Source organism: Littorina saxatilis, linkage group LG2, assembly GCF_037325665.1.
Source record: "Littorina saxatilis isolate snail1 linkage group LG2, US_GU_Lsax_2.0, whole genome shotgun sequence".
NCBI classification, from domain to species: Eukaryota; Metazoa; Mollusca; class Gastropoda; order Littorinimorpha; family Littorinidae; genus Littorina; species Littorina saxatilis.
In genome coordinates, this window is record NC_090246.1 from 31,123,362 (window position 1) to 31,146,872 (window position 23,511).

General features: G+C 42.4%; 2 protein-coding genes and 1 long non-coding RNA gene across 4 annotated transcripts in view; 2 read left to right on the top strand and 1 right to left on the bottom strand.

Annotated features, from left to right (window-relative positions):
• Positions 1-23,511, bottom strand: part of LOC138958758 (uncharacterized) — a 381,866-nt gene that overhangs the window by 154,362 nt on the left and 203,993 nt on the right. The window lies entirely within an intron of this gene.
• LOC138958743 (leucine-rich repeat serine/threonine-protein kinase 1-like) overlaps positions 1-23,511 on the top strand; it is a 57,986-nt gene that overhangs the window by 18,501 nt on the left and 15,974 nt on the right. For both annotated transcript variants that reach the window (XM_070330018.1, XM_070330019.1), the window contains exons 13-31: positions 472-636; positions 1,188-1,333; positions 2,775-2,886; positions 3,365-3,508; positions 4,097-4,219; positions 4,611-4,875; positions 5,401-5,533; positions 6,457-6,551; positions 7,643-7,765; positions 9,043-9,236; positions 9,588-10,082; positions 10,609-11,025; positions 12,476-12,678; positions 13,961-14,159; positions 14,590-14,706; positions 15,211-15,285; positions 16,003-16,239; positions 22,053-22,304; positions 22,610-22,732. In XM_070330018.1, the coding sequence (XP_070186119.1) occupies positions 472-636; positions 1,188-1,333; positions 2,775-2,886; positions 3,365-3,508; positions 4,097-4,219; positions 4,611-4,875; positions 5,401-5,533; positions 6,457-6,551; positions 7,643-7,765; positions 9,043-9,236; positions 9,588-10,082; positions 10,609-11,025; positions 12,476-12,678; positions 13,961-14,159; positions 14,590-14,706; positions 15,211-15,285; positions 16,003-16,239; positions 22,053-22,304; positions 22,610-22,732 (3,618 nt within the window). The remainder of the gene's footprint in view (positions 1-471; positions 637-1,187; positions 1,334-2,774; positions 2,887-3,364; positions 3,509-4,096; positions 4,220-4,610; positions 4,876-5,400; positions 5,534-6,456; positions 6,552-7,642; positions 7,766-9,042; positions 9,237-9,587; positions 10,083-10,608; positions 11,026-12,475; positions 12,679-13,960; positions 14,160-14,589; positions 14,707-15,210; positions 15,286-16,002; positions 16,240-22,052; positions 22,305-22,609; positions 22,733-23,511) is intronic.
• LOC138958739 (zinc finger BED domain-containing protein 5-like) lies at positions 17,969-19,166 on the top strand. Its single transcript, XM_070330014.1, has 2 exons — positions 17,969-18,548; positions 18,750-19,166. The coding sequence occupies exons 1-2, from the start codon at positions 18,133-18,135 to the stop codon at positions 19,090-19,092; spliced, it is 759 nt and encodes a 252-aa protein (XP_070186115.1). The 5' UTR covers positions 17,969-18,132; the 3' UTR covers positions 19,093-19,166.

Below are 23,511 nucleotides of genomic sequence, written 5' to 3' on the forward strand. Positions count from 1 at the left end.
AGCGCTCCAGTGTCAAACTGTTGCTGCACTTGTTTGGGCGTGGCTATAAGCATAGTGACATGAATTTGATTGGTCAGTATTTTTAGGCAAAGCACATGTTCTCAGCAAACAGAAAACAAAATATTGGAAGCGCAGCGTGAGTCACGCTACCCAAAAATAAAATCTGTTTTTACATATATTTTTTTTTCTATAACTTTTTTCCCCATGGTTCATTCATCATCTGACATAACTTTTTAGCGAAAGCTAACCATAAGATTATTGAAAAAAAGCAAAAATGTAGACGACCACCTTTAAGGCAAACTTTTACACCATAAAACCACAGAAATGACATTACGGCACTTGTCATGTGAGGCCCTTCAAATGAGAGATTACTTCCTGGTAAGTGACACTTGTGAAACTGATCAACGTATACCCATCAATGAAGCACAGATGAAGATGATTAACTCTGATTTGAACCATTGTTCTGTACAGATCTCCTTTGGACTGGAATCGGAAGAGCTTCAGCAGCGGTTGTTGTTCCCTGCCCTGACAGAACTGGATCTCAGCATCAACCACCTTCAGAGTCTGACCTCAGACATTGGAGAGCAGAGTGTTTTGAAGATTCTGTCCCTGCGTGGTAACCGAAATTTGCACGAGGTAACTTTCGTTTATTTACTTAAAACTTGTTATTGACAACTTAACTTTGTGCTCTAATTTGAACTCTACTTGAGATGAATTTGTTAGTTTAAGGCACTTGTCAAGATTGATCAAAGTATGTTTTCATTATCAAAAAACAAAAATGGTAAGCTGTTGGAACATTTACCGTAGTTAATTACAAAACAAAACAAAATCATGGAACAGTGGAACCCCCCATTTAAGACCTGGCTTTTTCAGTTTTTCTATTCATTACCTCTGTAAATTTACCCCCATTTTAAGACTCCCTCCTTTTTCAGACCTGAATTTTTTAAAGATTTTTTGAGGTCATAATAGGTACAGGTTCCACTGTACTTTGACCGAGTTTTTAAAAAAATTTTTACCATTCTTTATTCTGAATTTTGGAACGTTAGGCTTAGCAGTCTCTCTACTTTTGGATTTATGTTTTCATTTAGATTGCTAAACCAACAGTTGGGAACTTTGAATTCAAAATGTGTAGGAAGATGCATGTTTTGAGCCTTGCTTTTTCAGAAAGTTTTTCTCGTTATTTTCAGCTGCCCTCCAAGCTTGGTCTGCTGAAGAACCTGTGGAAGTTGGACCTGGAGTTGTGTCCCCTGGATGGTGTGATCCACGACCTGCTGCAGAATTCACGCTACCCAGTCAGAGACATCCTTGGCTTTCTCCTCTCCATCCTGGAAGAGTGAGTAAATAGATTACCGTTTTGAAAAAGAAATACACTGGAAACCTCCTTTTGAGACCTGAACAAATCTGAGAAAATCAGGCCTTTTTGGTACATAATGTTCTTGTTACTGTTTTGCAGCAGACCCCAGACTACAGTAGAACACCCCTTTTAAGACCTGTACAAAATCTGAGAAAATCAGGCCTTTTTGGTACATAATGTTCTTGTTACTGTTTTGCAGCAGATCCCAGACTGTTGTACAGTAGAACACCCCTTTTAAGACCTGTACAAAATCTGAGAAAATCAGGCCTTTTTGGTACATAATGTTCTTGTTACTGTTTTGCAGCAGATCCCAGACTGTAGTACAGTAGAACACCCCTTTTAAGACCTGTACAAAATCTGAGAAAATCAGGCCTTTTTGGTACATAATGTTCTTGTTACTGTTTTGCAGCAGATCCCAGACTGTTGTACAGTAGAACACCCCTTTTAAGATCTCTACAAAATCTGAGAAAATCAGGCCTTTTTGGTACATAATGTTCTTGTTACTGTTTTGCAGCAGATCCCAGACTGTTGTACAGCAGAACACCCCTTTTAAGACCAGAACAAATCTGAGAAAATCATGTCTCAAAAAGGAGGGATTCTTAAAATTGGTGTAAATTTACAGATGGTATTTTCAGAAAATGTTAGTAGGGTCTTAATAGGAGGGTTCTATTGTAGTTAAGGATGTAGGTTTCTACCGTAGTTCAGGATGTAGGTTTCAACCAAGTGACACCCATGCTATTTTGGTTTTCTTGTTGTGTGCAATGCTTGTACCTTTTTTATGTACTCCTGCATGGTTGCCACTCTTCCGGCAAGGTGCCAGAATTCCGGTTTTTGAAAATGTCCACAGCCGGACATTCCGGGTTTTCAATTTTGTTGCGAAAAAAAAAAAAAATCAGAACAAAAAATCGCAGTTCGTTTTGCTCGGTTGAATTTTGACTAGAGATTCCGATCCGAGTTTAGAAGCGCTTTTGGCGGGAGGAAAGAATCCGGGCATTGCTAAAGCCGCCATCATTTTCGGTGGATGCGATTTGTCGATGCTAGGAAGTTTGTTGTGAAAACCGTTGCAAATTTCGCTTTAACATTCGGTACATCAGTGAGGATGACGATCCATGTAAGCTTGAGAAACTGGAGGCGGGTATAAAAAAACAAGTGGAAGTGGGAATGGCTAGCAGAGAAGAATGACACAAACACAGAGCATCGAACTTCGCTGAAGAAGATACATATTTTGGGAGTGGCAACCATGCTCCTGGCATTTTTTTAAAGTCAGTTTTGCATTGCTGGGCCTTGCTCTACTTTGGTATTACTTACGGTTAATTTTTGTTTGTGACAAAGACTGTAATATTGTTGAATGTATCCATATACCAGTATAATCTGCAAGATTACTTTAATATAACAAAAGTTACTTTGTCTCTTGTTACAGGTCGACGTTCTACATGTCCATGAACCTGATGCTGGTTGGCTGCCACCAGATAGGCAAAACTTCTCTTCTCCAAAAACTGCGGAAAGAAGGACGGGCACCTACCAAACCCACAGTGAGTCGCTCTGTCCTGATACTTTTGTTGTTGTTTTTGTTTGCTTTCTTGCCGGAAAATCTAAGAGAAAATTGAGGAGGTCTTTCATGGCCCTCACCAGCAGATTGCTGAACAGATTATAAATTGTTCTTAATACTTGCCGGGCTACATGATACAAAATAAGTGACTCTGTCATCCAAATGGGAATCAATCTGTGATCGACCGTTTCAATCACCCCCAACATTATTATAAAGGCAGCCGTACTCCTTCTTCGGAGGAAGATTACAAATGAAATGCTTACCTGATCACAGTCAGAAAGCTGTCAACAGTAACAATAACAGACAATTAATTTATTGTCCATTAGAATGATTACAGTAAAATTGAAAATTTGCCTTTGAAACATCTAAACATTTTTAGTAAAAGATTTGTAAAACATTGAAGAAAGTATCAACAAACAGTAGAGGTGTCTCCCTTCTGATGACACTTTCCTTGTTTGCAGCACTGGCGTGACAGAGTGTCCAACGAAGAGGTGAAAACTCGCGGCCAGACACTGTCCACTGTCGGCATTGACATCAATGAGGTCATATTTGACTGCGGCAACAAAGGGAGTGTCAATTTTCGCACCTGGGATTTTGGAGGACAGGTGAGTAAGATAGAGCTTGATGAGATTTGATTCAGTGTTCCAGAACAGAGAGTGTATTTTGTGCTGCCGTTTAATCTTAGATAAAAGCTTATGAGCTGCGCTTATGAGCTTTTCCTTAAATGTGACCCTCCACCACGGAATGAGTCGCATGTCACCTTTGCATGATTTTCATATTTTTACAATTTCCTAAAGAGTTTTTTATGCTCTATCCGGTGGTGAAAACCGTTTTAGAAAAGAGCGAAAACTTTGAGTTATAAACCTGTGACTAAGGTAACCCTCACACTGTTACCAGACACACCCCAGACTTATATTAAGCCTAGCGCAGAGCCGCGCGAGGTGACATGCGACTCATTCCGTGGTGGAGGGTCACATATTCTCCTGATGAATGCCCCTTGTTATTTCTTGTTTCTTTTGTAACGGCATGAAGACAAATTTGTTGACAACCACACCATTTTCTACCCAATAGTGTCTTTGTTGGGTTTTTACTTTTCATTTCTTTCAGTTTATATTTGTTTATTTGCATGTACCCCCAAAGGGGTTTATTGAAAAAAATCTTTGACTTGAATCTCTGTGGAACTTATTTTTCAGCGTGAGTACTACGCTACCCACCAGTATTTTCTGTCTCCGCGGTCGCTGTACTTGGTCATGTGGAACATCATTGATGGGGAACGAGGTGTGGAGGGTCTGCAGCAGTGGCTCATCAACATACAGGTAACTAAACAGATGTTAAAGGTTATGAATGTGCATATAGAGGTGTTTCTTTCCACTTGTGCTATGTGCATCCAACGGAACGAAAAGGCTTTAGAGTCAATATTTTTTATTTCAAGTCATCCATGACCTGTGGAGGGTATTTTCTTACTTACCAATGAGAAGAAGAAAACCCCATGTATATGAGCATTAATTCTTTTGTTTCACCTGTTGCATTAGTGGTGCACTCGTTTGAATGGCTGTGCTTACCAGCTGTCAAATATTGTTATCAAAATATTCATACTTTTCTTTGATCAGTATATTCTGGTTAGTGTAGATAAAATATTCTTCTGGCTTGTTTATTCATTTTGTGATGCTTATCTAAAACAATATTACACAATACAATGTACTGCAGGCTCGAGCACCAGGGGCTTCAGTCATCATTGTGGGTACCCATTTGGACGTTCTGCGAGACAAGGCCACGAAGCGCAACTTTCCCCCCGATTTCGAAGAAGCTATGACAGGAATGGTGCAGAAAATGTTCCTTAGCAACAGCGAGCCTGACAAGTGTGGCCTGCCAAACATCATTGATGCCATCAACATCAGTTGCAAGACTGGTGACAACATTCGCAAACTTGTTGACATCATCAAGAACAACATCTTTGAGCTGAGACATGCAAGTATGTTGCTTTTATTAAGGATTTGTTTTCTATGTTTTACAGTAAGTGATTTAAATACATTTTGTGTGTGTTGCATTTTCTTTGGTAGCTGCAAGTACATGTAGTGTAAAGTTTAAAAAAAACCTCCAATTGTGTAGATATCTTTTGTCTGTGACTTTTGTTTTGTTGGTAATTTTTTGTTCAAACATGCAGAATATCTAGTGAGTGTGTGTGTGTGTGTGTGTGTGTGTGTGTGTGTGTGTGTGTGTGTGTGTGTGTGTGCCTATGTGTGTGTGTGCACACGTGTGTGTATGTGTGTGTGGGTATGTATGCAGGTTTTGAACTGTCGTTGAGTTTTAGTTTCAGCTGCTTCTTTTGCCTCTGTGCAGGTGCAAAATTGCAACAAATACATGTGCATGTCTTGTGGGTCCCCAGACAGAAATTGAAGAAAGCTGTATCCAACTTTCTGACTTTGACATCAAAATCATAACACAGATGTACAGCATTCAGATAGTTTGTTTTAGTCATGACTGTTTTGCATTGCAGAGTCCAAGGCGGTCAAGTTGCTGGGTCAGAAGATTCCCAAGAAGTACCTGCTGCTACAGACAGTGGTCAAGGAACTGGCCAAGGAACGCATCAGCGACTTCAAGGATCCCGTCCTCAACAGATCCAAATACATGTCAGTCACTGTGGACTGTCTTGCCTTCCTTCTCTTTCATTTTCTCTCTCTCTCTCTCTCTCTCTCTCTCTCTCTCTCTCTCTCTCTCTCTCTCTCTCTCTCTCTCTCTCTCTCTCTCTCTCTCTCTCTCTCTCTTTCTCTCTCTTTCTCTCTCTCTCTCTCTCTCTCTCTTTCTCTCTCTCTCTCTCTCTCTCTCTCTCTCTCTCTCTCTCTCTCTCTCTCTCTCTCTCTCTCTATTTTTTGTGTAGAACGTGTATCACCCCTCACAGCATTACCTCAATGCCCCCCCCCCCCCCCCAAAAAAAAAAAAAAAAAAAAAAACCCCAAAAAAGAAACAATTCCACCAACAACCCCAACAGCAACATACAAAAAAACACAACAGACAGACAGACAAAAACAAACATGGCTGTCAAGTTCAGTCTACCCGGCTATTTGGCCATAGCTGACTGGTTTGTTTATCTGAGGTGACCTTCCCCAGGGCTAGAGCTTATAATGCGGCTCTTGATTGCATGGTGCTCTCGTCATTGGACACCTAGGCTATTTCTTGAGTGTAATAGTGCCACCTGTTACCCTGCCCCATCCTGCTGGAAGCACCGCCATGTGGTCTGCAACTGCTTATTCGTCCTGGCAAGCCTGGCTTATCTCGCAGCTAACCTCCATATCTGAAGGCCACCCCACAATCCGCCACCTGTGGACGCGCCTGGTTGGGGGTGGTCGCCCCTACTTTTCCAGGCTTGAAACCAGTGAAAGTAAAGAGTAAGGATTGGTGGAATAACCAATCCATTCAATCTGTCTTCTTTTTACATGGGTCTGTATGTCTGTCTTTTCTTACAAATTTGCAAGTCATTTTGATGAAATTCGTGTGAAAGGAGAAAGGTCATGTTTGCACTCTGTGACCATTACGTGTGGTATTATGTGTGTAGGTTGTGCGTGTCTGACAAAATGATGGAGAAAGGGTTCACTACCTTCAGAGATGTGGAGGAGCTGGAACAAGCCACAAGGTTTCTCCATGAAAATGGTATGTTGATGTGTTCATTATTGGGTATTTCAAAACATGATAGATATTGAGTAGTTACATTGAGTTTTTGTTTTGTGAAAATGGTTTTAGTTTTTAACGTCCTGAAAGACTTTAGCCTTGATATAGATTTAGTTGATATCATATACTGTGGACTTGGTTTTACTTCCTTGAGCATGGTTTTTACTAATTACCATTGATTCTGTTGACTTAGAGGGCAGTCACACAAACGATTCAATCGTGAGATTTACCGTGTCACACAGGCGACTGAGTCGTGCAAAATAGCTACAACAAGTCTGCGACTCAGTCTCATGCGATTCCCTCGTAGCTTTGAGCTTTAGAACTTGTTCTATTCCTGCGACCCAGTCGTCAGTCAATCGCAGGGGCAGAGCCCATCAGAACGCGTTGTTGCGGCCTTCACGCCGTGACGTAAAATAATGGCGGACAGCGTCTCTTCGTCGATTCAAAACTTTTTGGAAGAACAGTTTCTTACTCAGATACAAAGGAGACGTTTTAGGCGTGTACAGCGGACAGGAAACTTTATTTCTCGCAAAGGCGAAATGCTGAAAGGTATTTTTCAGAAAGGTAGAGCAATGTTCGAACATTAGCGTCTGCTATCGCACGTCACTTCCGCCCCGCTCGCGTGGAGTTATCGTTCGCCAATCGTTAGTCAATCGTTCGTCTATCGTTCATCGTTTGACGGGTCAATGGCCTACGATGTGATGTGCGATCGGCTCAAGATTGAATCGCGCGATTGAATCTCAACGATTGAATCGCTTGTGTGACTGAAGCTTTACACATTTCATGTTTGATGGATATGCTGTATTAATGTAATTAAACTGTGTGCAAGACACAGTCCAAACTTTGTAGTTTAATATTCTGTTGTTGTTGTGTGTTCGTAATAGGCTTTGCCTTTCTTTATGTGCTAGACGTACATATGAGTGCACGAGTGTGTGCATGTGTGTGTGTGTGTGTGTGTGTGTGTGTGTGTGTGTGTGTGTGTGTGTGTGTGTATGTGTGTGTGTGTGTGTGTGTGTGTTTGTGTTACATGTCTCTAAATTTTGTATGAGCGAAAATGTTTGTCTGTTTGGCAGGTGTGATGTTCCACTGGGACGACCTGGCGCTGAAAGACCTGTACTTCATGGACCCCCAGTGGCTGTGCGACCAGCTGGCCAAAGTCATCACTGTCAGGGAGATCAACAACTTTGCTCAGAGAGGTCAGTCTTGGCAAACTTTTTTGCAGTTACAATGTAATTCCCCTTTAAAGGCACAGTGCAGCTCACAGCCTTCGTTTTGCGTTTTTGTTGCAGCTGAGTGCATTTACAGTTCAAAAATCCTCCTATGGTAGTAACACAAACCCAAAACTACCCAACGACGACATCTGTGAAGCTCGACAGTTTCTTGTTCACGCGAGTGCATAAATTAACCTAGTTATTACGTGGTGTTTGGTCGGAGTTCGATTCAACTGAGTGATTCCGGCCTCAATTTTGTTTTACACAAACTCATGATGACGTCTGATATAGTTTGATAGTGACGTGTCTTTTTGTGCATGATGTGGTGATCTACCTGATCTTAATTTAGATCCAAAAATAGGTTCGAGACCAGCCGGGTCCGAGTACGAAATTAATTCGTAAAAAAATCGCAGTTCTTGACTCTTTGGATGCAAGTCAATGAAACTTGGTAGTTCTTCTAACGGATAGCTGCCTGAGGTATGACTAAAAGCACCAGGGGCTCCGTGACACCTTTCTGAAAACGAGCTCAGCTCGTTTGCGGTAGGAAATGAGTTTTTACCTCCAAAAATGGGAGAAAATTAGGTCGTAAAATGGAGGGAATCTTAAAATAGGGGTAAAATTAAAGAAGTTATGGACAGAAAATCTGAGAGAATAGGGTCTTAAAAGGGAGGGAGTCTTAAATTTGGGGGGGGGGGGGGGGGGGGGTGTCTTAAAAGGGGGTTCTACTGTAACAGAGAACACTTCACTTATGGCGCATATGCATGTACACATAGAATACAGTGGTACTTTCAATGAAAGGACACCTGTGGAATCAGCAAAAACCTGTCCCTACTTTGCAGGTGTTGTTTTATGCTAGGTGCATTTTAATCAACATACCAGACAAAGTGACAAGAGAAGTTGTCCTTTGTTGGCAGGTGTCCTCTCATTTGAGTGGACACGCATTACAGACACAGCTATACTAGATTGAAAAGTGACTATAGAGGTGCTTTTGTAAGAAAACATGAAACATTCAGTATTCTTAATTTTAGGCTGTATGTGTGTGTGTGTGTGTGTTAAAAGGCCTCAGATTTTGACATTTGTTAGGGAAAGAACTTCACAACAGAGACTGATAATTTTTGTATGGTCAAGGGGAGGTAATTGGTGAACTGGCCTACTGGCTTCATGGGGGGACTCTCTTATTCTTGCAGACTTTAACCAGTGTGTAATTACAGCTGCTGTTGTTTATAAGATGGAGACCGAGATCTTGAAAATATTCATTACAGGTGTGATGCGCATCAGCAACTTGGAGTTCCTGTTCAAGAGCACAACATTCCAACCGGAAGACGTTCGTCAGTACATCACCTCTCTTCTGTCCAAGTTTGAGGTGGCCCTGCAGTTTGACGATGAACATCTCATTCTGCCGTCTCTCCTGCCTGTCAAGCATGAACTTGGACAGCACAAGCACACTGACACGAAAGTGAGTTGTCATTTTGATTTTTGTGGGTATATTTTCTGGTTGAGGTTTGTGGGTTGTATAGCTAGTGTACATGCACAAGCCATTTTTTGTGCTGCTCCAGCTCTTTCAACGTTTCAATGGTGGGATTACACTTGCTTCGAAAGAATTACTCCTGCGACCAGTTTTGTCAGTGATTGTCATCAAGCTGTTAATTTTGAACAGGTGTTTAAATTTGCAACCACTACGCATCACTTTTGTATCCTTTTACTCCTTCTTGCTTTGAGAATTTACAAGTTTTTCTCTGAATTTGCATTTATTTATTGACGGCTGTTTATTTATTCCTTCATTAATTGTTTCCCTCTAATATTTTAGATTCCCTTGAGAAGACCATCAGTCACCCCTGAAGCTTCCAACCAGGCCAGCTCACAAGCACCGAAGAGATATGAATCTCTGAAAAACAGACAACAGTCCTACAGACCCCACAGCGGCAGTAAGCCTGAGGAACTCCACATCGGCGAGTCTGTCTTCTACGCCGGCTCGCAGGTGGCTCGGGAAACGCCAAAGCCGCAAGTCGCACCCCAGCAGATAACGTCCTCAAATCTGATGCTGCTTGCTGTCAAACCGTACAGCAACCCCATCTTCTCGTTCTGCCGCCTTTACTTCATGACCTACTTCCCCAGCGGGTTCTGGTCGCGGTTGATGGTGCGTGTGCTGGCGGATACCTCGCTGTACGACGTGGTGTGCGGTCTGTTCTGTCTGCCAGAGGAGCTGCAGAACAAGAGCCCTGAGATACGTACAATGGTGGACCGTTTCCCCGAGTGGCACTGCTGGCAGTCTGGCCTGGAGCTGTACTACATGGGATTTCAGGTATGGGGATATAATAATAATAATAATGAATAATATTTATTAAGCGCGTGTATCCAGGGTTAAAACTTAAACCCTGCTCAAAGCGCTGTACAATTATTGGGGAAAAAAACAATAACATAACATTATTATTATGATTGTGTAAAAGGTGGTGTAGTTGACAGTGATGTGATTGAAAGATTTGTTTGTTGAGATTACACTGGACTCTTTTTATTGTGATACATTAACTGTGAACGTATAATGGTTTGATTTGGGGATGTTAACGTGGGCTGTGTAAGGTTGAATGCAAATATGATTTTCAGCTGTAAAAGGTTTTTTACTTACTCCCTTTCGTTTTTTTATAGTTTTTGTTATTTTTTCTCGCGTTATAGTTTGTTTGCTTGACAGTTTAAGCCAATAGAGTCCAGAATTGTAGAAGTGTTATGAATGCTAATATTCTGTATTTTTAAGCTGTTCTCAGAAGGCCAACACAAGGTTGAGTTCTTTGTAGATAAAGAGTCGTAACATTCTAAACATCCTTTCTCCCTAGATGCTGCGGGTGAGAGAAGTGACGCTCAACCAGGGCGCACGGCCAGCAGGCGTCGACCCCCAGCAGCTGTGTGACTACAGCCTGTGTCGCTTCAAGTGCAGTGTGGAGCGTGAGTGGTGCTACCTGGACACCGCAAACTCCCGTATCCTGGAGATTGCCTTCCCCACTGACCTCCTCCGCTTCCACGTCTCCTCCCGCAACGGCCCGACAATGCAGACGCTCAACTTCGCCAACACCACGACGGTGGTGAGAGAGGAGCAGGCGACGGCCAAACTGCTGGTGAAGATAGTGGAGCACATCGACAACCTGCTGCAGGACTGGTACCCCGAGCTTGGGGAGATCCGGTTCCATCAGAACTGTGAGGGGAGGTACCTGGTCACCCGCGTTGTTCCCTGCCCGCAGTGTCTGGCTAAAGAGGTGAGTGAGTCGGGCGAGGGGTTGAACTGTGTAATGAATGTTTGTTTGTTGAAAGCTTGCTACATAAAATTTGATTGTGGGTTTTTTCTCCGTTTTTACATTTAGTCAAGTTTTGACTAAATGTTTTAACATAGAGGGGGAATCAAGACGAGGGTCGTGGTGTATGTGTGTGTGTGTGTGTGTGTCTGTCTGTGTGTCTGTGTGTGTGTGTCTGTCTGTCTGTCTGTCTGTCTGTCTGTCTGTCTGTCTGTCTGTCTGTCTGTCTGTGTGTGTGTGTGTGTGTGTGTGTGTGTGTGTGTGTGTGTGTGTGTGTGTAGAGCGATTCAGAGTAAACTACTGGACCGATCTTGATGAAATTTTACATGAGAGTTCCTGGGTATGATATCCCCAGACGTTTTTTTCTTTTTTTCGATAAATTAAATGTCTTTGATGACGTCATATCCGGCTTTTTGTAAAAGTTGAGGCGGCACTGTCACACCCTCATTTTTCATGATTGACATTTTTGTAAAGCAATCTTCGATGAAGGCCGGACTTCGGTATTGCATTTCAGCGTGGTGGCCTAAAAATTAATTAATGACTTAGGAATTAGGTCATTAAAAATCTGAAAATTGTAATACATTTTTTTTTCATATAAAATGATCCAAATTTACGTTCATCTTATTCTACATCATTTCCTGATTCCAAAAACATATAAATATGTTATATTTGGATTAAAAACAATCTCTGAAAAATAAAAATCTAAAAATTATGATCAAAATTAAATTTCCGAAATCGATTTAAAAACAATTTCATCTTATTCCTTGTTGGTTCCTGATTCCAAAAACATATAGATATGATATGTTTGGATTAAAAACACGCTCAGAAAATTAAAACGAAGGGACGCACAGAAAAGCGTGCTATGCAGCACAGCGAAACCACTACCGCGCTAAACAGGCTCGTCAGTTTCACTCCGTTTTGCACAAGCGGCGGACTACGGTCATTGTGAAAAAATGCAGTGCGTTCAGTTTCATTCTGTGAGTTCCACAGCTTGACTAAATGTAGTAATTTCGCCTTACGCGACTTGTTTTTCTCTCCCCTTGTTTGTTATTCCCGTGTGCCTGAGAAAGTCTTGAATAAAGGAAAGGTTTTACATTGTCAGAATATTTTGGGGAAAGATATCAATAACAACACTTTATTGTCCATTGAAATTTTACGGAAAAATTGAAAAAGATTGTGGATTCTAAAAATATGGAAATAATTATGCTTTTATTCATGAAATTTGACAGAGCTGCTGTAGTAGCAACATTTCCCTTGGCATAATTGAGGTTTATGTACATTTTCCATTTGGGCTAGTGGGAGATGGGAATCTGACCGGTTTAGCATGTAAAGTAAGTTTTCCAATTGAGTGAAATTCTCACACTCTTCTATGCTTTCTCTTAAACTCTGTCTCTTTTATTTCATGTGATCTTAGGTGAGCCGACAGAAGGCAAAAAAACAGGATGAAGAACCGTGGTACTTTGTGAACCCGGACGCACCAGATGTCTACACACCACTGATCGTGTCTCCAGAGATGCAGTCTCGCAGAAACAGCACCTTGCAGGCTTCAGGGGATGCTGCAGTGTCTGCAGGGGAGGGGGATCAGGCCAACAGTTTGACAAACAGTGGGCAGCACAGGTACCGTACTTTCCGGGTGACAAGGCGCTTCGTTATACAAGACGCACCCCCTTCTTTTTAAAACAAATTGTAATCCAGTCACCCATTGGACGCAGGGGGCCGATAGGGCACACCAAAATGACCCAGTTTTTGCCATGAGAGGTGGTTCCCCTATCATATCTGAGAGAGGAAACACTTCCTGCACCGGGGTCAGTGACCGGTCAGTGACCGACTTTAACTGAGTGAAAATATGTGTGCTCTGTGTGTGCGGCCAGATCAAAGGCATTGTGATAGCTGGGTGGCCTTGTTTATAGACACGACCTTCTTCCCAGGGGTCAATGACCCAGTTTTTGCCATGAGAGGTGGTTCCCCTGTCATATCTGAGAGAGGAAACACTTCCTGCACCGGGGTCAGTGACCGGTCAGTGACCGAGTTTAACAGAGTGGAAATCTGTGTGTGCGGCCAGATCAAAGGCAGGGCAGTACCTAGTAGCTGAAACATGCATTATCACAAGTTGTTTGACTGGTACTCAAGCGGTCTCTTTGATTTTTTTCGTATTTCATACACGGATTAGGCGCTTCGTTATACAAGACGCAGGGGTCGAACTCGAGGAAAAAAGTCGCGCCTTATGACCCGGAAAGTACGGTAGATACAAATTAAAAGAAAAAAGTGGATCCTGATTTCAGATCTGTTTTGAAAATGTTAGTGTGGTACTTTTGGATGCCTCATTATGCAAACAGAATCTGATAATGTGGTCAGAAGTGGAAAGCGGAGTAAAAGGGGATGGGACTAGAGGGTGGCTGACAGGGGTTAATACAGTGTTCTAGATGATCGAACGTGTAACAAAGACCTGTACATGTACGTGTAGATATTGCGTCACCCGTGACTCACTTTTTTCTCCAATGTTCCAAATCATACGTTGTTTTGCTCCAACCAAGACTGCAGATCTTGGCAAACGCGTGACGTAAAAACTAGATTTGATGACGCTACCCGTACACGTTCCCGTACACGTCCTGAAAAGTGCCACATCTAGATCTTGGTATTGGTGGTGTGGTGTATGCAGCTCGCAGAATGGTAATGTTTTCTTCTTGTGTTTGCGATTGATCAATTTGATTAAATGATTGATTTGATTTGATTGTTTAATTAAAGAATCACTGTGATTTGATTGAGGGAAGGATTGATCAGAGGAAATTTTGTGTGCTTAATTCTGAACATGATATGGAGGTTTTGTTTTGTTTTTCTTCATAAGAAATGAAAACTCTTTTCCTCAGGTGAAATTTACAAACATTTTTTTTCTCCACAGGTCCTTATCAGAGGGTCAGGCCTTCATCTACAACGGGGAAGGCGGTGAACCAGTCATCTACTCCTACCTGGTGGAGCGTTGTATGCTGGACGTGATGCAAGGGGTGGACACTGTGTGTCCAGTTCACGGCAGTATCTCGCCACAACACTTGCTGGACGCGTCTGGTGTCAGTCACCCTTACTTCATCGCACCCGATGTGGTAAGTACTTACTTACTTACTTACTTAGGTGCACAGGATGTGATTAGTACTTAGTTAGGCGTACCGGATATGGTTGGTGTACACTGACTAAGGCACACCCGACATGGTAAGTACTTACTTACTTAGGCCCTTTGCCCCCAGCGGAGCATAGGCCATTGATAACATTTCATAGGATGTGGTTAATGCTGTGTGTTTATTTGTTGTATTGGAGGGATTGGGGGTTAAACGGGGTTGGGACAAGGGTGTTGTTCAGGAGGGTTGTGTAAAAAGCGTGTGCAGAGATTTAAAGACATAATTTCAGTGTATTTTTATTTTTTTTTAATATCATAGGATCCTGTATTTGACTACAGGGGAACCCTTCCCCCCCCCCCCCCCCCTTCCCCCCCATAATGAGTACTTTGTAACGCCACCTGTGTGTTATGCTGTGTAGGTATTCAATGACTTGGAGTATGAGGCTCGGATCTCCAACATAGACGAGCTTGAAGTCGGCCAGTGTCTCGGGGAGGGCAACTTTGGCAAGGTGTATCAAGGAGTGCTTCGGAGACGGGTGAGTTTGTCTCTACCTTTTTCACTCAGATCAGCTTCTTCACGGACATCTTTTTCTCTCCCTACACAACATTCACCCCTCCCCCCCCCCATCCTGAACTTACAAAAAAAAACACAAGAGAAGGAAATATTATGCTGCACCACTGAGGCTTCCAACATTAATGAAGACCTTGTTTCCCAAGAATTTCTCTTCATGGAGTCTGTAAATTAACCTCCATTTCAAGACTCCCTCCTTTTTAAGACCCGATTCTTTTCAGATTTTGTTAGCCCTCCTTTTTAAGACCTGATTCTTTTTATTAGATTTGTTTAGGTTTTAAAAGGGAGGTTCAACTCTACAAGGAAGGAACTCTATGTAAATTCAAGTTGCAAGAAAACATAAGTTCATTCAGTTCACAGGGAAAGGCAGGTACATTCACCTCTTAAGTAAACAATGGATGCATTTAACTCCTGAAGTTGTAGTGGACAAATTGATTTAACTCACAAGGTGATGTATCTCTTTATGCAGGACGGACCTCCAGAACCAGTGGCATTGAAAATCCTGTTTGAGGCCGACAGAGGACGCAAGACTACGTCCCAACAGGTAACAAGTCGCAAATACTTCAATTATATATATCTTCTTTCTTCATGCTTTACCTTTGACCTCAAATTTGGCACTGCCTTGTTGTATTCATATCGGGGCGCAGTGGCGTGGTGGTAAGACGTCGGCCTCCTAATCGGGAGGTCGTGAATTCGAATCCCGGTCGCTGCCGCCTGGTGGGTTAAGAGTGGAGATTTTTCCAATCTCCCAGGTCAATTTATGTGCAGACCTGCCAAGTGACTTAACACCCTTCGTGTGTACACGCAAGCACAAGACCAAGTGTGCACGGAAAAGATCCTGTAATCCATGTCAGAGTTCGGTGGGTTATGGAAACACGAAAATACCCAGCATGCCTACTCAACGAAAGCGGAGTGAAGCTGACTATGCTCTCAGAGTATAGTGTGGGGAACCCAAATGGGCAAACGAGCTCACACGTAACCAGAAAATTCTGGAACGCTGAAGAAGAAACATATCAGTGGCCTGCGATTCACTGCTGAGAGCCTTAACAAAATAATTTAATTCAAAGGAACCAGTGGCATTACAAATACGTCACAGTCTGTATCTTTTGAAGCATCAAATTCTTTATTCCGCTGTCTTTGTCATTTGTGTACACAGTATTCGGAACCACTAACACAAATAGATGCGGATACTCGATCTGAATGTGTGACTGAAGTGAATAAGCATATTATTTGTAAAATAAACATGATTTATATCTCACAGGGCTTCCAGATGAGGCTAGAAACTGCATGCAGTGCGTACCTGACGGCTCGTCAGGAGGTGTCAATCCTCGAGCGTTTGTCTCACCACCACATCGTGCCGTTCCTGGGTCTGGCTCTTCAGCCGCTGTCGCTGGTGCTAGAACTTGCGCCGCATGGAGCTCTTAGTGATGTGTTGAAAAAACTGAATGCCGCCAACACACACCTGCCTCTCTTTGTCGTCAGGCAGGTGATTCTGCAGGTATGTGTGTGTGTGTGTGTGTGTGTGTGTGTCTGTGTGTGTGTGTGTGGTGTGGGTAGTGTAGTGTAGTGTGGTGTGGTGTACATGTAGTTTAGAGTAGTTTGGTGAAGTATAGTGTAAGTGAAGAGTAGTTCAGACCTGTTTACCCTCCCGGATTGTCCGGAATCATTACGCATTTGGGGTCCTAATTCCGGTATTACGGAAAGCTTTCGAAAATTCCGGAAATTCCAGTCGCGAGAACCTTTTTCCGTGCGCGAAAATTCAAAGTCAAAGTATGGTATTCACCAGGACTGTGATTTCCCTTTTACCTCAAGGCAGACCGGAACAGGCTTGTCTGCGCATGTGCTCACCAAGGTGTTTGTCGGTCAACGCGCGGTTTTTGGTCGACATGGGTCCGCCGAAGCGTAAGGCCGATCGCGCTGTGGACAAAACACCAACCAAAAAGGCCAAAGTTGTTCAGAGATACATACCAAACTATCAAGCCAGGTGGCCGTGTCTAGTGAAAAGCAAAAAGAGTGACTCGCATGTTTTTTGCACTGTGTGTGGGTCGGACTTCTCGTGTTCGAGTGGTGGCGCACACGACTGTAAGCGGCACATCGAGAGTACTCGACACAAGCAAAATGCATCGTTGAAAGAGAAAGTACCATCAGTGAGCAGCTACATCAAAGAAAAGGACGCTGAGAAGAGCGAAGAAAGGAAAATAACAAGAGCAGAAGCCTACTTGTGTGATTTTCTCATCGACCACAACCTGCCTTTTTCATCCGCTGATACGCTAACTCGCATGGTCAGATACATGTTCCCTGATTCCAAGATTGCGGCAGGTGAGTTACCGTTACGGTTAAGTCTATGTTAGTAATAGTAGTAGTAGGGACTGGGTTATGATCCATAAGCCTCGCGGCTTTGTTGTTTTTGAATTTATTTTTTATTTTTTTTAACTTAGTGTTTCTGATGAGTAATCAGTAATGAATAATTAATGAATCATTGAATGTTTAATATTTAAGATATGATTCATTGTTAAAATTGTCTGTATGTACCCCTCTGTATTAATAATAAATATGGTGTCATATGGTAATGAATGGCCTGGTGGTGTGAGTTAACTGGAAAATTCATGAAACAGCAGTATAAATTATAATTGAAATTCTATGACACTTGACTGTATGACAGTGAGACTGACTGAGTACGTGTATGAGCCTTAAGGATGAGTGTCTTGATTCAGTTGTGTTACTGTTATCAGTTGAATGGTGTGCAGTGTTGGGAACAGAGTGAAAACCAAAACACATTGTCAGTTTGATTCAAATTCAAGGACTTTTGATTTTATCCAACATTTGATTTCCAGTATATATATATCTTTTCATTCAACTTTGATTTATTTTGTTTGTGTGTGTACTGTAGGTATCAAGTGTTGTCGCAACAAAACAACTGCTATGGTGAAGGAAATGGCAGCTCTGCACATGTCAGATCTTGCCACCAGGATGAAGCACCAGCCCTTCAGCATAGCCACAGATGGTGGCAATGATGCAGACAAGAAGCAGTTTCCCTTGGTTGTCCGCACCCTTGGGAATGGAGGTCTAGTCAACTCAGAGCTTCTGGCACTTCCCGTGTGCCCTGGTTCAGCTACTGGTCAGTGAACTCAACCAGTATTCTTTTTTTCACACAAGTTTTTTTTTCTTTTTCCAAATCGTATAGGACATATGATTTACTTTGATTTGCAAAAATGTGTATAATTTTTTTAAAACTATTTTAGTAGAAAAGTGAAACATCAGACATGCAGTTTTACTGTGCAAAACGTAATGAATCGGTTTAGATAATATAATGCTATGCTTCGAAATTTATATAAATTATAATCACTGATATTCTTTCCAGCATTGAATTTGTTCTCTCTTGAGCTTGTTTATGTTTCATTTGCTCATTGTTTTTTTGTGGTTTATGTTGCTGCTTGCAGGGGAGAACATCTTCAAGCTGGTGGATTCTGAATTCAAAGCACAGCAGATACCATGGGAGAACTGTATTTCCTTTGGATGCGATAATGCCAATGTCATGACTGGTTGTCACAAAGGTGTTATTGCCTTTGTGCGCACGAAGCAACCAAATGTACACATGGCTGGGTGTTGCTTGCACTTGGTGCACATTGCTGCAAAGAAAGGAGCTGCCTTGCTCCCTCCTGTGGAAGATATCCTGGTGGACATCTTCTATTATTTCAACAAGAGTGTGAACCGGCAGACTGAGCTGAAGGGCCTGCAGGAACTGTATGACGTGGAGCAGCGCAAGATGCTGAAGCATGGATGTACACGTTGGCTGAGCATTGGCAGGTAAGTCCGTTATTGAAACGTAATACATTTTGATTCATATTATGTTATATTGGTATGCCTAACTGCTAACATAAGGCTTGATTTTCAGGAGTCAGGGGGAGTACTGCGACTCTGTTATTTTTTATCTGGTGCTTCAACTTGGTTTGTTTTTGAAACAGTTTTTATTTTATTTTATATTTTTAACATTATTGTGTTTGCCAGGTGTCTGGAAAGACTTCTGAAGAACTGGGAGCCGCTGATCCATTTCTTCAGAGATGAGAAGGCAAAAACCAAAGGGATTGGGAGCCACGCCACCAGTAAAGCAGAAGGCATCCATCTGTTTCTGCGTTCTCCTACCAACAAGCTGTTCTGCCATTTTCTATCACACACACTGAAAGTGTATGATCAGGTGCTGGTGCAACTGCAAGCAGAGAAACCCATGGTACACAGTCTGAGGGCCAACTTGGTTCGTCTAGTGGAAGACCTCTTCAGTCGCTTCATGGAGCCAGGAGCTGTGTTTGGCGTTGACATTGGGAAGGTATGTACCTCAACATATTTGCTGTAATTAAAAGTTATGGAAGTGTCATACAGTGTAACGCTGACATTTGACCCCCTTGCAAGGTTTCTAAAGTAAGCCTTCAAAAGGTAAGTGTTATCAAAGACAATTTGTACAGTTTCTGAGTCCAGTGAGTACTTACCACTACAACTAGTCTCCTGTTTAAGGTTTTCAGGAGTCAGAGTGGCAGTGTTCTTACTCCAGTGCTTTTGTGTATGTGCAGGTGCAGTTCGAGCAGAGAAGCAAGCAGAAAGATGACACAGAACTTCTCATCGGAACCAAGGCAAGAGAGATGCTTGCACAGCCAACTAAGTTCAGCCTCAGGGAGAAGAGAATCTCTGAGTTTTTTGGGGCTGTGCGCTGCTACTTCCAGACAGTCTGCCGCTACCTCCTGGACAAGCTGCCCCTAGCTGATCAGGTGTTGGTACATGCAACTGTTGCCAATCCAGGGGAGAGGATGGTGGTCCTAGCTTCAGCACTTGACCATTTCCTGGACACATTTCCAGCACTCATCCCCAAGGATGCCACAAAAGACTCTATCAAGGAGGAGTTTGTGGCGTATCAAACCGCAGCTATCGAAGATGCTGTTGACAATGACGAGCGCACCGACCAGGTATGGAAAAACATTGGGGTCAAGTACCCACGGTACCTGAAACTGTCTTTTGTGATGCGTGGAATCCTGACAATTCCACACTCTAGCGCAGGATGTGAACGAGTGTTCTCGTCAGTGAGAAAAAACTGTACCGCCCAGAGGGCATCCATGCTGCCAGAAACTACCGAGGCACTCCTTGTGTGCAAGTCAAGGCCAGGTCATTTCCTGGACAAGGAAAGGGAACACTCCAGTCAAACCCTGGAATCCCTGAAATCGGCATACTACATGTCCCTTCAACAATAAAAAGATCTCACTTCTGAGTCTGATGGAGAGTCTGATAGGGTGTGAAGCCTTCATGTGCAAAAGAGGGTGTGTTTGGACTACAGTGTGAACTAATCAGACGTTATGCAGACCAAATGCAGACTAGAGTGTGAACTCATAAGACAGTGCTAGAGACGGTGAATATAGATTGTGAGGCAGTGTATGTGGGATGTTAAATTTGGACTCATTCACATTACGTCACGGTGTGTAAGAGACAGTGTATGTGAATTGGTTTTTGGTTTTCATTAAAACTGGTTGATACAGACAGTTTTCCCACACATTATAATAGGTTAATTAATAGGTCTTTCAGTTCCTTTGTGATTTTACTTGCAGTGGTGCAGTGCTATGGAGTCAGGCAGGAGATAATGATAATTTATGTATCTCCAGTCTGTGTTCTGTTTGTTTTCATTTGGTTAATGTTATCTAATCTGTGATAGTAATTAAGTACAGTCTTTCAGTTCCTTTGTGATTTTACTTGCAGTGCTGCAGTGCAATGATTCAGTGCAATGGAGTCAGGAGAAAATGATCATTATTTTATGGATCTCCAGTCTGTGTTTTGGTTAATGTTATCTAATCTTTGATGGTAATTAAGTACAATCTTTCAGTTCCTTTGTGGTTTTATTTACAGTATGTCTCCATTCTGTGATGTTTCTTTCTGGTTGTGATTTCTCTGAATGTGATGGAAGTACATGTACGTTTTTATAGTTTGTTATTGATAAAGTAGGTACTAAGTTAGTACACTACAGTTGAGCCTGTGCTTTTTTGAAAATAATAATTACTTTGACAATGTCATTGTATTGGGGAGGATATTATTTATTATGATTGTTTTTAATGCAGGATGTCTGATGTGACTGAATTTAAGATGTTTTGTTGACATGCATCTTGACTGTAAATACTTTATGTGTGTTTTTTTAGATAAAGTAAACTTGGTTTTTTTTAACTTGCATATCAGGTGTCCTGTGTGTGTTTGCGAGCTTCTGTGTGTGTACTACAATACTGTTAGACATGGTGATATTTAATTTTGTACTTGAATTCAGGCATGGGAATTGTCCGCCGAACGGCGGATTTCCGCCGATTTTTTTTTTTGTTCCGCCGAAAATGCAAAAGTGTCCGCCGAAAAAATAAAGGGGGGAGGCACACAAAAAAAAGCACCGGTTACTTTGGCCTTTGCGCAAAAGCCCGCGAAAACTTTCCGTACTTTGTTCACGCATTGCTACCGCCCGCTTCAGTTATTGAACTTTTATGTTTGAAAGTAAACCAGATTGCACAGATTGTGTTACAAGTTACATTGTCCTGTTTGTCTCAACAGATCAATTTTCTTTAAATTTAAACCATATAATACATGTATATATTTTTTTCTTCAAAAAAGCAAAAATTGGTACATTTTTGTACTAAAAACTCTGATTCTAAAAACAGAATTTAATGGCAAACTTGGAGCTCAGATGACACCAGATTGCACCATCTGGGTTCTTTGGAGAAATTTTTTTTCCGGGGGGGCATGCCCCCGGACCCCCCTAGTAAGGCTAGGCGCTTCGCGCCGTCGACTTGACACTTCGCGTCTTCAGTTATAAATTTTCCGCCTTTTTTACAATTTTCAATTCCCATGCCTGTGAATTGCATGGTAGCACACGTTCAAACATATCGTTTTTCGAGCTGGTTTATGATTGATAAAAAAGATTACTCAAAGATGCCCCCAATTACTCAAAAGCACCAGTTGCATTCCTGATTTCCATTTTGGGGGGTAAACAGGTCTGAGTAGTTTAGTGTAGTGTAGTGTGAATGGTTTGTGTCTGTGTCCGAGTCCGTGTGCTTACAGTCTTGTCTTTTGTGCAGAACATTTATAGATTAGAGAATATGTTTACAACACATGATTACTGTCTGGTCATAGAACCATTATACCTGATTTCTTTGCTCAAGTGACTGTAGTTACTGCTATTTCACAGCTTTGAAAAGTGATGGTTTAGTACATTTCTAGAATTTAGTACATTTTGAGTAATAAAAAACACTGAATTTTGTAACACTGTCAATAATCAATATTTTCATTGTGGTTTCACAGGTTGCCAAGGCCTTAGCCTATCTCCACTGTAATAACATCATCTACCGCGACCTCAAGTCGGAGAATGTCTTGGTCTGGGATTTGCCGCTTTCCGCTGATGTCAACCCTAATGCGTTGGTGTATGTCAAGATTGCAGACTACGGAATCAGTCGTGCCGTTCTGCCTTCTGGAACCAAAGGTTTTGGGGGTACCCCTGCCTTTATCGCTCCCGAAATACTGCAGCATGCTGGCAAAGGGACCTACACAGAAAAGGTAATTGTAATGATCGTGTAGGATACCGATGATTGCTCTACTGGGGCGGTAATTTTGAGGATTATCCCTGATTTCTGGTTAAAATAAATTTGAGAACGCATACACAAAGTGATTTCCACTTTGACTCTGAAGCATACAAGTCTATGTTTGAAAATGTTTAACAATGCATGTTGATGTTTAGGGCTCATGGAATTTTCAGTTTCAGATTTGGACATAATGTATTAGTAAACAGATTTGAGTTGGTGCACATGGTTGCTTATCCAAGAGGGAATGTGCCTTAAGTATTCTGTTTCTTTTCTGGCCAGGTGGATATTTTCTCCCTGGGGATGTTCATGTTCGAGCTGATCACCTGCCGCTTCCCTTTCCTAGAGATCGGAAACCCCAGCACTCTTGTGTGCCAAGGAGGAAGACCCACTTTCACCAAGCAAGTAAGATGCTTGTTGTTGTTGTCAAGGGTGAAGATATTGTGTCAGACACACGCACGCACACACGCACACACACACTCACACACTCACACACTCACACACACACTCTCTCACACACTCTCTCTCTCTCTCTCTCTCACTCTCTCTCTCTCTCTCTCTCTCTCTCCCTCCCTCCCTCTCTTTCTCTTTCTCTCTCTCTCTCTCTCTCTCCCTCTCTCACACACTCTCTCTCTCTCTCCCCCTCTCTCTCCCTCTCTCACACACTCTCTCTCTCTCTCCCCCTCTCTCTCCCCCCCCCCTCTCTCTCTCTCCCTCTCTCTCTCCCTCTCTCTCTCCCTCTCTCTCTCACTAGCTCTCTCTCTCTCTCCCCCCCCCTCTCTCTCTCTCTCTCTCTCTCTCTCCCTCTCTCTCTCTCTCTCTCTCTCTCTCTCTCTCTCTCTCTCTCTCTCTCTCTCTCTCTCTCTCTCTCTCTCTCTCTCTCTCCCCGCCATTGTAAAATTTCTCCCCCTTTTAAAACCCTGGATGTTTAAGATGTTTGTGTTCATGATGTCTATACGTTTACCACCATTTTAAAAGTCCCTCCTGTTTGAGACTTTATTTTCTCAGATTTTAAAGGTCCCTAAAGAATGGTGCCGCAGTATATGTTAGGAAAGTCCAGTTTGGAATTACGTGGCTGGTACGATTTCTTTTTTCTCTATTTGGTGTTTAACGTCGTTTTCAACCACGAAGGTTATATCGCGACGGGGAAAGGGGGGAGATGGGATAGAGCCACTTGTCAATTG